Here is a 15984-nt window from a genome sequence, read left to right as displayed (position 1 = left end):
TCCTCCTCCCCCCGCCTTCCTTTTTTCCCCCTGTTTTTTCTCCGTATTTTTTCCCTCGGGGCGGCCCGGCTGCCTGCGTCCCGGCGGGATGCGCTTCTGTGTCAAAGTCACTGGAACGGGAAAGTGTCCTGGAGCAGTTCAGGCTTCCATTTTGAAATCGTACCAATAATGGGATCCTCCTCCATCCTTCTCCATCCCCCGCTGCCCCGCCGTGCCCTGCCCGGGGTGTGCGGGCCGGGGGCGCCGTTATTTGCATAAACAACTGCTGGGTCCGGCCGCTCTGGGGCTCGGGCGTGCAGGAATTGCACAGAAATGCCGGCAAATCTGGCGGGATTCGAGTTACATCTTATCAGACCGGCACTTCCTGGGCGAAGTTGATGCAATTAAAAAATCATTTGTAGATTGTTTCTCCCCTTAGTTCGCAGTTGTTGCAGTGTCTGCTGTGGGGATTGCACCTGTCCTTCATAAAATCTTTCAAGGAGTGGAAGATTTCACTGTCAGGCAGTGCTTCCTCACTTTGCATGTAGGATTAATTGCCCTTTATTAATTTTGCCTTACTGCTCTTATAAGCCTGAAAATCCCCCAAACCAGTGCTTTCAACCTCCTTTTAGTTGCACTGTGGAGTATCAATTTCCCAGGAGCAGCATTGGCTGTAAACAAAAGTTGAATGTTTACAAAGCTTGTCATAAACCCATCTCTTTGGTCTTAACTTTAGCCTTCTTGGGCTTATTTTGATTCCTGTTTTTCCCCCAGACTGATGAATTCATGGAAGAGCATTTCTCTTGTCCTTACACTTGATCTGTATTTTTACCAGTGAAGTTAGGTTTTGAGGGTTTTTCGGGGTTATAGAAGGTATATTCTGTTTGGACTTCAGATTCGTCTTCTTCTGTTCACAGCTGAAGGAATATCAGCAGAAGAACAGCCCTGGAGCAACTGCAGGAACTAAGAAAAAACGCAAAACTAAAGAAGGCAGCAGACCTGCAACTCCCACCACCGATGACCAGCAGCCTCCAGAGAATGTGAGTGTCCCAGTCTTTCTCTCACATCATTTGCCACCTCCCTCTTCTTTGGTTTTCTGGACAATCTGACAGGAGCTGGAAGTGCTGGGGTAAGAGCTGAGTGGTGTAGGTGCTGTGTGAGGTGTGCTGCAGCAGTTGGCAGCTGCCTGTTCTGGAGGGTGCAGCTGCCATCAGAGTCTGCCCGGTGGTGCCCTGGGTGTGCCCAGAGCTGCTGGGCTGAGGCGTGTGGTGCTCACCAGCTGGACAAGGCTGGTTCCTTGGCTGCCTTGGATTGACATTTTCTCTCTGTCCTTCTCTGAGCCGTTTCTCTTTCCCCTTTTCTTTCGCCTCCTGTAGATTCAGAACATTCTGAAGGTGCTGGTGTCAGACCTTAACCGCTCCAATGGGGTAGCCATACCCTCATTGGACAAGAGGAAGGTGAGGCAGTGCTCGTGTCCCTCGCAGTGACTCGCTCTCCCTCCTGCATGCTTCGGGTTCTGCTCACTCTGAGCTCCATCTCTGGGATGGAGCCTTGTCCTCACATTTCCATTGTCAGTTGCTTCAGTTTTGTTGCTGTTTTTATTAACATGGAGCTCTTTGTTACCATTGCTTGTTTCCTCCTGGTTTGTGTCAAAGTTAACACGTCAAAAAGTGAGCCTTGTCAAAAAGTCTTTCTTGAGACAGCTGAGCTTGGAGGAAAACAGGAATTTGGGGTGAGGCAATAAACTCATTTATAACAGCTGAGGAAAACTGCACTAAGAAGAGGTAGTGATTCCTTATTCTGTATTTCTCCTGCTCTTAGTGTCATTGCTTTGTTTCCTGGAGCTTGGTTTCTGAAGGGCATGTTTCTGCCCATCTTCAGGCAAACAGCTGCACTGGCTGGTTATTCCAGCCACCCATTTTATGACAAGCATGAAGCTGGCACAGGTGATGTACAGTCTGGCAAGTAGCAGGGGTGTAAATATGCTTAGGCAGGAAGTCAGATACTTCAAAGCCAGGCATGTACAGGCTTTAATGTCTTCACATTCCCAAGATCCCAAAGAGGAAAGGGCAGGAAGTATGCCAAGAAGCAAGAGAAAGGTGTTCAGGAGCATACATGAACAAACAACCTTTTCAAAACACTTATTGTCAGAGAGTTAGTTTATTTAAAATAAGGCCCAAACTGTGATGGGAACTTGGAGAAGTCAAATTTTGTAGCTGAGAATGTTCCAGTTTTGTTGTACCAAAGCTCTGCTTTTCATTTTCACCTGAATTGTTTTGGTAGCTTATTTCCCTACCATTGTTTCAATGTAGTTGTCAAAAAGTAGCTCATGGTTATATTTAGTGTATATCCATGGGTGTCCAGCAATAAATATAACTGTAGTAATCATATGGGGTACCTGACAGATGAAGTGAAACCTGCAAGGGGGAATGGAATTCCCTCTGAATTGCCTTTGTATCCTTTTTTCCTTTTTTTCCTTTTGTGTGATAGTATGTCTGACACACAGAGTTCTACCAGCTGGACTGAGTTTGTAGGTTCTGTACCAGCAGAATTCGAGTGATGTGAAGAACACTCTGCCAGTTTGGGGTACTGGGTGTGCCTCAGAAAACTTGTGTTGTGACTGAAGTGTCACTGTTGTTCTGGGGACTGTTTTCAGTTAATACTTGTAAGCTCAGAGCAAATTAAATATTGGAAAAAGAGACTTGTTTCCCATTGGAGGGTGAGATGAAGATAGGTGGTCCAGTGCTTAGCCTTGCAGTGAAGGCCTACCTGTGTCTACAGCTTTAGTCATGTTCTGCAAAGGGAGAATTTATTGCTCTATTCATTCTTGGTTCCCCCTTTTTTTTTTCTTTTTTTCTTCAGAGATACAGTTTGATCTGATTGACTATTATGGAATTTTTGGATTGTTGTGCCTGGGGTTTTAGGAATTGTTTGAAAACTAATCTTTAACTGCAATATGTAATGAAAGACCAATTTCTCATTCCAGTTGCTGTCTTGTAAAATCCTGAGTCAGGAAAATGCTGTTTAGAAACTTGATGCTAATAGGGCAGAAAAGCTGATCATTGGCAGCTGAGCTGCTGCTGCCATTGGTGTCTCATGTGAGGCAGAGCCCTCCCTTGTCTCTCACTTCAGCTTTCTTGGCTCTGAAACAGAGGAAAACCAGCAAAGACAAAGCCTTTGTGTGAAAGCAAATGGATCCTACTACATGCTAAGCTGAGCAGAATTACTGACTTTTTATTCTACATTATTGGAACGTCACAAAGTATAATTTCCATATAAGTGTTTTGCTTTTAATGCTTTCTGTTTCCAACAAATTCAGTTGTTCAAAGAGTTTTGGGATTTTTGACAGTTTATTACAAAACTGCTTCTTGTGAGGAAAGAAGGAAGGGGTTCTTGTGGTTAAGGAACATTACTGGTTTCTTCATGTTGGAAGTATTAGGCAGACAGAATGTTCAGATCAGAAGAAATTATCATTTTGAGATGCACTGGGGAATTAATTCCTCCTGTCCCTCTGGTGTTTGTATTGATGAGTGTATGATTGATAAAGGTGAAGTAACCTTTAGCTGGAAGAAGTGAGGGAGTTCCTGACCTTCCTAATAAGCACCTAACATATACTGCTCCTTCAGAGCATCAGTACCTGTCCTGATAAAAAGAAATTCAGAAAATTCTTTTTTCCCTTTGTAGTCTTCCAACTTACTGCCTTCATTAAATCTGTCTCCACTGTTGCTGTTTTAACCTTGCTGCTGGATTAGTGAGTGAAGAGCTGAGAGGTAAACAGGGAATGCCAAGAGAGATTTCTTGGTTCCTATGAAATGCCAAGAAGGGAGTAACTAAGTAAGAGGAAACTCTTCCAGGTGGAGTTGCAGAGAGCTGCAATGTATTGGTGGGGCTGAATGCTGAGATTATCTCCTTTGTTTTGTTGTGTTTTTAAGTGATGATTTACTAGAGCTGGATGATGAAATCAATCAAATTGCTTTAAACACAAGAGCACTGCTGGACCTCTATGGCTCTAGTGCTGTGCAAGGAGATCAAATGGGTCAGTGCAGTGTGGCTTTGTAGAGGGGGCTGCAGATGCCATCCACCCTCCCACAGAGGCTGGATAGGAATTTGCTGTCCAGAAATAGTTTTTTGGCTCTTCTCTTTTCTATTTAGATTCTTCTAGTCATGGGATCTATGGCTGCAGCAGGGCCACAGGCACCTGCTCCCAGCCACCCTCCCTCTGGCCTGTTGATAAATGTCCTGTTTCTAAACTGGTGGGTCATGGCATGCCACAAATTACAGCGAGTTTTAGAGCACTTGAGTCTGACTAACCCATTTTTCAACTGGTCACTCCTCTGTTCTTTTCCATCTTCATTTGCATAGTGATCTGTGTTTTCCCCAGGAACACCTTGAAGGTGGTGCTTTTCAAAGCACAGTGACATTTGGCTTTGTCCTTAGTTGATTTTTGGTGAATCTTTTGCAGTGAATCTCATGTGTGAACTTAAGAGTTTGGGTGATGTTCTTGCCCTGTGTTTAAAAAGGGAGCTGGATTGTGGGACACTGGTTCTTTATGGAAGGACACACTCTGGGACAGTGTTTGTCTGTAGTTGATGCATTCACCTCTTTGCTCTGGGGAGAACACAGGTTCCCTTCCATGTGTTTCTTAATGACTGTTCACAGTTGTCTGGTTTTCACAGGCAGGCTAAAGGTGATGTGTTGCTGTGTGTTTGTTCATTTTGCATGAAGGCTGTAATCCTGTGCTGTGTTTTGTGACAGGCATACTTTGACAGTGATGTTGCCACTCGTAGTGCTGAACAGCTTGCTCCTGATGTCCCTGTGCTATCTAACAGCAACAGCCTCCCTAGTTGTGGTTCTGTTCTGCCTGCTCCTGAGAGCATGCAGCTGACACAGGTTTGTGACTTATCATCAATACTGCCATTGAACCATTGAGTATTGGTTAGTGAAGCCACATTAGTGTGGAGAAAGGGGACCTTCATAAATATGACATGACTAGTTCAGGTTTTCTCCTGTTAAAAATACTACATTCTCCACTCTCCATGCAGTCATCATCTGTCTGTGAGAGCAGAGGGAGTACTAGCACACACGTGGCCCTGCAGCTTCCAAAGCTGTCTTCCTTCCCCTTCTCTCCTATTTCAATCAGTCTGTATTTCCTTTTACTAATTAAAGATTCAGTTGTAGCTTTTTTCAGCAAAGTGATGATTATCCTGATAAATAGGAACAGCAGACATAAAGCCTGATACACTTGAATTTCTCTGTTCCAGACTCACACCACTCAGAAATGATGTGTAAGCCAGGGCTGAGTTGGTGGTTTTAAGTTCATCTTCCTTTGGGAAGCAGTAATTACAGGAGCTGTGAAACTTGAGCCCAGGTGTAATCAAGTCTTAGTGACACATTCATAAGTGTGACTCCCATCTTTTGCGGGCTTACAAGTTTTTATGTTTTAATCCACAGATGAATGAAGCTGAGGATCATAAAAATGCTTTGGATGAGAACAGGTGAGTGTCTATGTTGGCTTTGCAACAGGATCCCAACAGATTAAGGTTTTATTCCTGCCCTAATGCTGTGTTGATTTGGGCAGCTCTCTGGGAGAGGTTCTCATTGCCAGGTCTTTGTTCCCAGGTCTTTCTCGTCAACAGAGGGTCTCCGTCAGTTGTCTGAGCAACTCAATGGCCTGGTTTCCCAGGTACTCCTTTTCATCCTTTTGTCCCAGTAATTTTCTTGGTGTTTGATGTGGAACTTGAAGCAGAGAAACACACTTCAATCTCAGAGACGTCTGCAGCCATCCTACTAACCAATGTGGTACTTAAACATTGAGGAGCAAAAAATGCTGGTTTAGGAATTTAAGATTTTGGCAGTAGGAAGAAAAGCAGAGTGGGATGAATGAATTGTACACATTCACAGAAAGATGTACTCTTGATTTACTGGAAAAGAATATGAAGTCAGTCTGAATAATTCACATCAGCTTGTCACAGGGGCAGCCAGCATCTATCCTGAGCCAGAAGAGTGTTTTCTGTGCCTGTGTGTGGTTGTTTGAAGTGACAGGTGCTATGAGGAGTGTTACACTTATAATGGGATCTTACCAAATAGTGATTTGATTTGAGGACTAAAACTGACTTACTTGATTTACTTCTAGTCTACATCGTATGTGAATGGAGAAAGTGCTGTTTCTTCCACAAATATTAAGGAAATGGAAGTAAGTTGTTCTCAGTCTGTCATGTTTTTTATTTTTCCTATTTGTTGCTGTTGATCACTTGTTTGAATTCTGTGCTTACAGCAGTGTTAGTGAGGCCTAACTGAATGCACAGGTCACATACATCACTGTGTAGTGTCACCTGGGGCTGTAATTGGGTAGCTGTGATCACAACAGTCAGAGGCAGTTATTAGAGATGTTCCCAGTTTGGGGACTGGGGATAATCTGGCTTCCATGCAACTGCAGTTCTTATTTCTGATTCACTTTTATGTCAAAATGAGGCCTCAGCAGAAACTGATAAAATAGGTTGACATCCCAGCTGCTTTTGTTCAAACCACAGATTTTGTTTTGTTTGGAGAATCTGATTATATCAAATTGTGATAATGATTTATTTTTCTGTCCTTTTTAATTATTGCTTTTTTCCTTCCCTCCTCCTCTTCTGCTCCTTCCTTTTTCTCCTATATGCATGTGCCCGTCAGACACGTTACCAGGAGCTGGCAGTAGCCCTGGATTCCAGCAATCTAACTAACAAACAGCTCGTTACAAAGATAGAGGAATTGGTAAGAAACAATCCAACCAACCAGTCTGGCATTGTCTTTGCTGCTCCTCCTGCTCTCTGGGTGTCTGCAAGGTTCCAGGTTCCTCATAGTGCCACAAGGAAGGCTGCTTACACAGCACTTTGTATGAACAAAATGGGCCGGGTGGAAAACCTGTGAGAGGATCAAAGCCTAAGGCCTCTTTTGAGTGTGGTGGCTCATGTGAGGAAGCAGAAACAGAGTTTTGTTGTTTCCATTTACGTGTGCTCTGTTATCTCCTCACGTTGTCCCTGGATGATAAGCATCCTCATAAAACAGCTATTTCTGGTCCTGGTCTGAATCCTTGAAAAACAGAATTCTGGTGCTGGCAGCAGTGTGAAAACCTGTTTCTGCAGGTGGTGATGCTGTTCTAAATATATCAGCAGAGTGGGAGCAATAGGTCCAAGAGAGCCTGGGGCTGTTTTCTGATCATATCCTCAGCTTCTCTTGGCACAATGAATGAACTGCTTTGTCCTGTGGCCTGCATGGATTCCTGCTGCTGCTTTTCTGCCTTCAGCCTTAACACTGCAAAAAATGCAACTAAGTGGATCTGTTCCAGACTGAAAAGAGCCTTTCTTGTGTGAAATACTTTCTCCCATTTTGTTTCTCTCTAAAACCACACTTTTCCTAAAGTTCAGCATTTCCCAGTGTACCCCATGACCCCTCTTTTTGTTTCATTTTTGGTTTTGGGTTGTTTTTGTTCTGTTCTTTTTCTTTTTGTGTTTTAGTTGGGCTGCAGAGCTACAATGCATTGCCCACCTAGGATTCTCATTGTTTGCCAGCTTTTCTGTTTGTCTGGAACTCTGTAGGGCCTTTGCTGCATTTGTGCTCTTGCCTTTGCTTTTCCTGGTTGTGTGCTGGCATTGCTAAAATCAAAACCTCATCATCTTTCCATCTGCAGTCATGTTTCAAAATGCACTGAGGTAGTAGTGGTAATAAAAAACACCTTGGCAATATTCATCATTTTGGAAGAGGAAAAAATACTAATTATGTAGTTACTTAAGAGGAAACTGCCAGGGGGACAAGAGCAGCAAAGGGCAAACAGGGTTTGGTGGCAGCCTGGGCAGCCTTTGCCCCCTTCACACCTAGAGATGCACTTTGTGCAGTCATAGATCTCCAGTGTTTCACCCATAAGACTGAAATTGGCTGGGACAGAATTATCCCTTTCCTTGCATCTGGCTTCAGCTCTGTCTCACACCACCTTGGTGGGAGCCTGCCAATGTACGTGCAGCTCTGCATGACTTGGCCAGTTGTTAACTGGGATAGAGGTCCAAGGAATCACTTTTAAAGGAAAGGACTTCTGCTTTGGGATTTAGGTATTTGTCTTTCATTAAAAGCATTTTTGCTGATTTTCCTAACACACCAGTTTGATTGTGATTAATTGCATAGATGTGGGATATTGCAAGTTTAAACTGAAGTTGCTGGATGCTAGATAGGAACATTGAGGGGTTTCAGCAGAGGTATTGGAGGACAACTGTGATAATGTACTGGGCAATGAAAAACATAGCACGTGTATTAGTGAAGGGAGCCCCAAATCTCTTAATAGCTAAGATGAACTTCCTAGTCTTCTACAGAAATGGAAATTTTTCTTGCATTAACTGGGCATATATCCTACTTCATCAAAGTGAAAATGTGTTTCAGTATGAGAATATTTTCTCTTAATATTGGTGCATCAATTTTCTTCCATAGAAACAGCAGAACCAAGAAGCAGTGAATCAGCTGGAAAAGGTAAAGTGTGTCCTATTTTTGGATAGATACAGAAATAGGTATCTATTTCTCTGAGGAGTAGAAAACACAGTGGATTGTGGCACAAGAGTGCATGATCTTGTCTTGTGTTAGATTCAGTTTTATTTGTAGCATAAGGTTTAATATTTTGACTTCATGAGTTGGGCCTGACAGGCAGCATTCTTATTTTGACCAAAGCTAACATTGAAATCAAGTTCAATATTAGCTCAAGTTCCAGGAGTGCAGTGGGGACAGGTGGTTACAGTTTAGGTCCTTGCCAGCAGCTTCCATTCCAACACTGCCACGTGTGTGCTGCAATGATTGCACTGTGTGTTGCTGCTGGTCTGGGATGGAAAAATGATTCAGTAGTTCAAATAATGGAATATTAATTGTGTCTTTAAAAATACTGGCATCATTTAGATGCTAGGCATAGTACCAATTAATTCCTGCTTTTTTAGTTTGATGTAAAACAAGGGTTAACTATTGGCATGTTTGTGCTGACCAAGCATTATTTGTTTCTACAGGAAAAGAAGGAGTTTGAGCAGAAATTTTCTAAAGAGCAAGCAGCACTGAGGGAACAGTTACAGGTAAGGCAGAGCCTCCCTTACAGTAATATCACCTGACTTCTGCTGTTTTGTGGATTATTGAGCACTCATAGTCCTTATCCTGGAAGGCAGAAGTCCATTCCTTTACCAAAACTGTGAGTGTCAGCCAGACTGTACTTAACTGCAGGAGCTCTTTACTGAATTGTCCTTTTGTGACAACGGTGATGTTGCAGTGGCAAGCAAAGAAGTTTTGTGCTGAGCTGATTTTCCTTTCCCAAAGGTTCATATCCAGACTATTGGAATTCTTGTTTCTGAGAAGTCTGAGTTGCAGACAGCCCTTGGCCATACTCAGCAAGCTGCACGGCAGAAATCAGGTACGTGACTGTCTCTGCAGCTCAGGCTGGTGGCTGAACTGTGCATGTCAAGTCACAAGCATGACAGTTGTTGGCAGCCAGCTCACAGCACTCCTTGACCCCTCTGTGAGCAGCCTTTGGCACTGGCACTGCTGCTGTCATCATGGCTGCCCCCAAATTGGGAGCATGTTGGTCTCATGGCAGTTGAGGTTCTTTTGTGCAGCACTAAAGCCCTGTCAGCTCTGTTGGGCCTGGTGACTACCCCAGACCGTTCCTTTCTAATTCTTTTAAAACTTGATTTCCCTTTTCTGCCCTGCCTGCCACACAGCTGTCATGTAATCTAGGTTTTAGCCAAGCTTTTTATTCTGAACTACATTTGAGCAGTTTATTCTAATAGGAAAGAAAAAACAAACCCAAAAAACATACTGTGTATTGTTTTGCAAAGGAAGTTTCATCATCTCCCTCTAAAAGTGAGGCAGGTAGTTAGAGCTGTGCTCCCTGGGCTGTTAGTGAATCACCTGTAGAGCCAGGAGCAGAGCCAGCTCTGCTGATTTACAGTTCTGTGCTGCCTGAAGAGCTTGTTGACAAAGTAGAAAGTGCTGTTCAGCCAGTTCCAAAATGCTCTTTGTGGTCTAGCCTCAAGTGACTGTGCTCTGACTTGTCCAGGAGAAGCTGAGAGCCTCGCTGCCCGTTTACATTCGTCTCGCCAGCGAGTGTCGGAGCTGGAGCGCACCTTGTCCTCCATCTCCATGCAGCAGAAGCAGTCAGAGAAGGTGAGAGTCACCTCTGTTTATGCTTAACCAGCAGCTCTGCCTTTGGCTGTTTGCTTATTACTACACTGCTGCAAAGTCTGCAGTCCCTGCTTGCAGAAGAGGCAGAAATGAACCTTGTTAATTGTTAATTAACCTTTTAAAGCCCTGCGTTCCCCATGATCAAGGCAAACTTCATTTAAGTTTCTGTGACTAATCACATGGTTCAGTTGGTGTCCTCAGACCTGGCACCTCACTTCATTAGTCTGGCAGCTCCACACAAGAGAGACACCTTGTCCCAGAAATCTCCATCAAGCACACACTTTATATTGTCTTTAATCCAGAAGTTTGCAGAAATACTTGCAGCATCACATTTGAAAAGACTGAGCAGACTTATTCCTGGAAAATTCAGGAGGTTCTAAGCAAACCTGTCCTGAAGCTTTTGCCAAAGTTATGACCTTTTCTGTTTTAGCTGATGTGTTAAAAGTGAAATGAAGTATTTTTTTAATACCTCATTTGTTTAGCCAAAGTCTGTAGATGAAACAATATTTTCCTTTTTCTCCAGCATAACAAAGAGTTAGTGAAGGAGCGAGACAACCTGAAACTGGAACTGTACAAACGAAGGTAAGTCCCTTCTGCTCATTTCTGCAGAAGAGCCCCAAAACAACAAGTGGCAAAGACCACAGGAAGTGACTGGGAGGCTGGATATTCAACTGGAAAAAAAAAAAAAAAAGAGTGATGTTTCTGTGATTCTAGCTGCCAGGATTGGTTTGTAGATCTTTGACCTGGACATCAGCAGACCCAGAGCCACTTTAATTTTTTGTTTGTTTTAGCAAAAGTAGTGAGGAAATAAAACAGCAGAATTCAGAGCTGTCAGAGAAAGTTCACTCCCTGGTGTCCCAGAACTCAGCTATGAAGTTGGATGTGGAAGATTTGCAGAAGAAATTGGAAATGGCTGAACTGATGATTCAACAGGTGAGGGCAGAGGACATTGATGACACTGCCACACTTCCTTCTGAGAGGGGGCAAGACTTAACTCCTGGCTTTAAAGGAAGGCATGACATCTCATCAAGACATCCTCCTAGGAAAAAGCTTTCAGCAAGGCCTCAGGGGATCAGAAAAGTTTGTATTCTTTAAGGTGTTGGAGCTGTAAATTGATTGAAAAGCACACATTGTTTGAAAAGTAATGTCATATTAGTCTGCTAAAGCTGTTGTACAGTGAGAGACGGTGAAATGTGGAAATACAGTGACTTTTCTGATTGTATCTGTTCAGGATTTTGGTTATTTAGTTCTTTAGTCTCACTGAGTAACCAGCTGAGTAGGGGTGCTGTTTGTACTCACCAGTGGAAGGTGGTGAATTGGACAGTGGCAGCTTGAAGTCAGCTGGGGAAAGAATGCATGGAGCCAGCTGTTAGCAGGTCAGAGAGCAAGCTTGGTGTAACCCTGAGCCTGGGAGGGAAGAAAATGCTCTTTTTTAAATTCCTAGACTGTGTCTTAAGTTACCCTTGAAATTAAGCCAACTGCTGCTCTTCTGGGAAAAGTCCTGTGCCTCAGCTGAGCCAGCTTTGGTGCTCAGTCCACTGACATGCTCCAGACACTGGCTTTAAATTCCTGACATGTCTGACAACTTTTAAGGTCACAGCCTTTTATACCATCTGATATGGCTGTATAATGCAGACTCTGGAAATGCACAAAATTTCTGAGTCAAAGTTTGATTGAGTCCTATTTTCTTAATTAAAAATATAGTAAATGTAAAATTGGTAGGGAGGAGCTGCCCAGTTCAGCTTGTTTTATAGGACTAAAATCTCAGCTTTTTGTTTTTAATCTCCTTATTTTTTTCACACTGAACTTCACTATGAGTTGGAGCACTTTAAAGAATTATAGGAGGTTACAACATGGATCATGTGGCAGGTTACTCTCAGGAGGAAAGGCTGTGCAGGAATTGAGTGTTCACATTTTGCCTTAACTTTCTGATTTTTTTTAAACAGTTCTCAAGCCAGGGAGGGAGTCTGGATGCAAACCAGCAGCTGCAGATGGCTCTGGAGGAGAAGGCAAGCATGGAAACCCAGGTAGCTCAGGTAAGAGGTTGTATGAAATATGATCTAAATCTTGAAGTCTGTAAGGAAACTTGTGGGGCAGAAAAATGTAGTCTGAGCTTTGCACTAACACTGATTTCTTCAAGTTTTATCCCTTAAACCAGATTTATTTAGCCAATATGATGTTGTTTGATTTTGTTTTGAACAGCTCTCAGAGTCACTCCAGCAGCTGCAGGCAGAAAGAGATCAGTATGTGGAGAAACTGAGGGAGGAGGGGAGCATTTGGCAGCAGCGGGTGCAGCAGCTCTCTGAGCAGGTAACCCAGGGGCAGCATTCCAGCTCTGGACAAAGCCAGGCAGCAGGAAATGCCCCATGAACATTGTTGTAATTTTCATTTGTGTGGCCTTGCAGGTCCACACAATGGCAGAGGAGAAGGAGAAACACATGGCCAAAATTCAGGAGCTGGAAGACAATGTTACAGAGCTGTTGAGCACATCAGGTAGGGCTTCCAAAGTGGGTCTGGATAACTGTCCTGCTGTGCAGGTGCTTCTGCACAGGAGGTGCAAGTAGGTCTGATGCTGGGAAGGCAGATGGAGACCAGGTGACCCTAAGAACCCTTTTGTCCTGGGAAATAGCAAGTGAACTCCTGTAATGAATGGACCAGCAGCCTGGTTATGTGTGTAGTACTGGCCTGACTGTACTGTCAGCCTCTCTGGCCCAGGAGTTTGGGAAGGCAGGATGCTCCTGCTCTAGGGTTGTGAGGGAATCAGCAGCAGACAGCAGGATGCTGTGCTTGGGTTTGGGGTAGGTTTGCTCTTTGTTCCTCTCAGTGCTGTGCACTGAGGATTGGATGCTGCAGCTGCTGAGCCCTCCTGGGTCACAGAGCCCCGTGGGCTGGGGAGTGCTTTGTGTACCCAGCACTGATGTGTCTCACCCAGCCATTTCCCTGGGACTGAGCCCCTCTGATTGCATTTCCTCAGCAGTGAAGCCCATGGATATTGAGCCTGCCTTACCACCAGGGCCCACAGCAGCTGAGCTCAGCCTGCAGGAGGAGATCCAGCGGCTGCAGCAGGAGAAGGAGGAGCTGCAGGGGCAGTACCAGGCCCAGGTCCGGGACAATGAGCAGCTGAGCCACCTCAACCGGGAGCAGGAGGAGCGGCTGCTGGAGCTGGAGAGGAGCGTGCAGCGCTACAGCGAGGAGGCTGTGGACAGGCAGCAGATCCTGGAGGACATGCAGAGTGACAAGGCCACCATCAGCAGGGCACTGAGCCAGAACCGGGATCTGAAGGAGCAGCTGGCTGAGCTGCAGAATGGGTTTGTTAAACTGGTAGGTCTCTTCTGTGCATCTTTTCTCACTGCTTCCCTCACTGGTGCAATCCTTTTGTAGCGCAGATGGGAAAAACTGGCAGCAGCATTATCCCTCTCTTATCCTCTGAGACTCTTATCCTCCATCCTTTGATACATAGTGCCATTCCAGGAGGTTCCCTCCAGTTCCTTACTCCCTCAGGTGCTCTAGCAGATGAACCAGTATCTTTGTCCAGAACTGTTTCCTTTTTCTTCTTATCCCCTGGCAGTTTCTGTCCCTGGGTATCCCTCCTGCCCTTTTACCTGAAGAACCCATTTCCTGTTCCCTTATATTTGTCCATGAGAAAGTTCTCAACAGTATTCTCTTCTGCTGGTGTCATTCTTACCCATCCTAGAGCTGAATCCTTACTCTTGCTTTGCTTCTTTCAATGTGACACTTCCCCTCTGGGGTCCTAGCAGACTGACACATGGTCTAGCTGCTGGGTTTTTTCTTCAGTCCTTTTTGAACTCCTTGGTTTTGAATATCTGCAGCTCTCTTTGGGATATTCATACCACCCATCTGCTTTGGAGCTGACAGGCTGCATGATGTGCCAGGCCTCTTCTTGGCACTGTCCCAGCACCAATTCCCCTGTCTCTTTCCTTGTTCTTGTCCCATCTTCTGAACCTTTCTTTAAGCTATTTACTGCCCTAAACAGTCAATTTATGGCCCTTAGTCCAGGAAAACACAAGGGATGGCACCCTGTTGTACTGGGAACTAACGTGGTTTATTGAGAGCCTGTTTCATGGTGGCTGGGGCACTTTCCTTACACAGTTGTGTTTGTCTTGCAGACAAATGAAAACATGGAGGTTACAAGTGCCCTGCAGTCAGAGCAACACGTAAAGAAGGAGCTGGCCAAGAAGCTTGGGCAGCTGCAGGAGAACCTGGCAGAGCTCAAAGAGACGGTGAGCACCAGCACTGGGATGGCAGGGCTGGATTCTGCAAATTGCTGGCAACTTCCCAGACATTGATGGAAGGATGGAAATGGGTATTGCAAAGATCCAGCTGGGAGCCTTCCCCTATCATCTGCTGCCTGATGTGGGGGACCAGCATGTGGGGGCAGATGGTGGCTGTCTGCCTGGTTGGTGGCTTTGGGGCAATGTTGACAGTTTGGATCATGTCACAGGGATCAGCTTTCCAGGCAGAAGGGGTTTGATGTGGTGGTTTGACCTTGTTCTCTCAGCTGGAGCTGAAGACACAGGAGGCCCGTGGCCTGCAGGAGCAGAGGGACCAGTGCTACAGCCACCTGCAGCAGTACACCCTGGCCTTCCAGCAGCTTGCTGCTGAGAAGGAGGAACTGCACAAGCAATTCCTGCTTCAGACACAGCTCATGGACCGCCTGCAGCACGAGGAGGTCCAGGGCAAGGTGACAGTGGAAATGCACCTGAAAGAGCTGCAGCAGACAAAGGTAAGAGTAAAAAGGGACAAGTGGAAAGGTGGGAGGTAATTAGTGAGAGATTTGGTGGGTCCCTTCCACCCTGGGCTGTTCTTTTTAGTTTGGAAGGCAATTTGGAAATGGTGTCAAATATCTACAAGATTTATCTGCAGTGCAGTCATAATACTGCTGTGATTACACCCTGTGCCATACAGATGAGTTGTACCTGTCTCTGGAGCAAAGTAGTGCTTGTGTGTTTGTGTGTGTGGTGCTACTGCCTGAAGACAGTGTGACTGCATTCTGACTTGTGCAGGTTTTTGTGATCCTCTGCTTCTCTCTTGCAGGAAAGTCTAGAAGCTGTAGCCAAAGAAAACAAAGAGCTGCAGGCCCAGATCAGTCAGCTGGCAGCAGAAATGGACGGCAGGATTTTGCACCAACTGGAGGGTGAGTGGCTGCATCAGGGAGGAGGCAGAGCTGGGTTCTCTGCAGCATTGCCTCCTTGTTCACCTTCCTTCTTTTACTGAAGGCGATGAAGCAATGACTGAAGAAATCCAAAAACCTTCTCTTGTGATCCCAGAGAAGTTTGAAAGCCATGAAGAAATGGTGAGTCTTAATGGGTAGAAATGCCTTTGGTTTTAGTTCTAAACAAATATCTAGAAAAGGAATCCAGTTAAATTGCAGAGAGGTTTATCAGCTGTTATGCTACCAGCTGAGTGCAGTCATGAGGGAAATGCAACACCTTGTGCATAGCAGCAAAGCCAAGACTTCTGCAGCATCCTTAAAAAACAGGCTGGAAGTCTGGCAGTGGTTTCCTTATGATGACAACTCAGCTGGCAGAGCAGCTCTTTAATGGGGCTTTGATGATGATGTTCTTTTTAGTTTGGAAGGCAATTTGGGAATGGTGTCAAATATCTACAAGATTTATCTGCAAGTACAGTCATAATACTGCAGTCAAATAGCTCTCAAGGGATCCAGTTTTTAACCTGCACTAATTGGGAATGAGAAGAGGCAGTAGCTGCTGCCTGGCTTAGTTCCAGGGCAGTCACACAGTTCTTTGGTTTCACACCCATAAATAAAATGGAGTAAACTGTTACTCTGTCCTGAGATGCATCATA

The 15984-nt window shown here is 44.9% G+C and overlaps 1 protein-coding gene across 1 annotated transcript in view; it reads left to right on the top strand.

Annotated features, from left to right (window-relative positions):
- GOLGA2 (golgin A2) overlaps positions 1-15984 on the top strand; it is a 20455-nt gene that overhangs the window by 964 nt on the left and 3507 nt on the right. The window contains exons 2-22 of the mRNA XM_031057309.1: positions 897-1019; positions 1356-1436; positions 4735-4869; positions 5431-5474; positions 5599-5662; positions 6113-6172; positions 6649-6729; positions 8434-8472; positions 8994-9056; positions 9295-9388; positions 10034-10140; positions 10682-10740; positions 10950-11091; positions 12105-12194; positions 12361-12468; positions 12564-12651; positions 13133-13479; positions 14286-14399; positions 14678-14902; positions 15214-15313; positions 15396-15472. Coding sequence (XP_030913169.1) covers positions 897-1019; positions 1356-1436; positions 4735-4869; positions 5431-5474; positions 5599-5662; positions 6113-6172; positions 6649-6729; positions 8434-8472; positions 8994-9056; positions 9295-9388; positions 10034-10140; positions 10682-10740; positions 10950-11091; positions 12105-12194; positions 12361-12468; positions 12564-12651; positions 13133-13479; positions 14286-14399; positions 14678-14902; positions 15214-15313; positions 15396-15472 — 2241 coding nt within the window. The remainder of the gene's footprint in view (positions 1-896; positions 1020-1355; positions 1437-4734; positions 4870-5430; positions 5475-5598; positions 5663-6112; positions 6173-6648; positions 6730-8433; positions 8473-8993; positions 9057-9294; positions 9389-10033; positions 10141-10681; positions 10741-10949; positions 11092-12104; positions 12195-12360; positions 12469-12563; positions 12652-13132; positions 13480-14285; positions 14400-14677; positions 14903-15213; positions 15314-15395; positions 15473-15984) is intronic.

Source organism: Geospiza fortis, unplaced genomic scaffold, assembly GCF_000277835.1.
Source record: "Geospiza fortis unplaced genomic scaffold, GeoFor_1.0 scaffold27, whole genome shotgun sequence".
In the NCBI taxonomy this organism is placed as follows: Eukaryota; Metazoa; Chordata; class Aves; order Passeriformes; family Thraupidae; genus Geospiza; species Geospiza fortis.
This window is presented reverse-complemented; position numbering and strand designations above follow the sequence as displayed.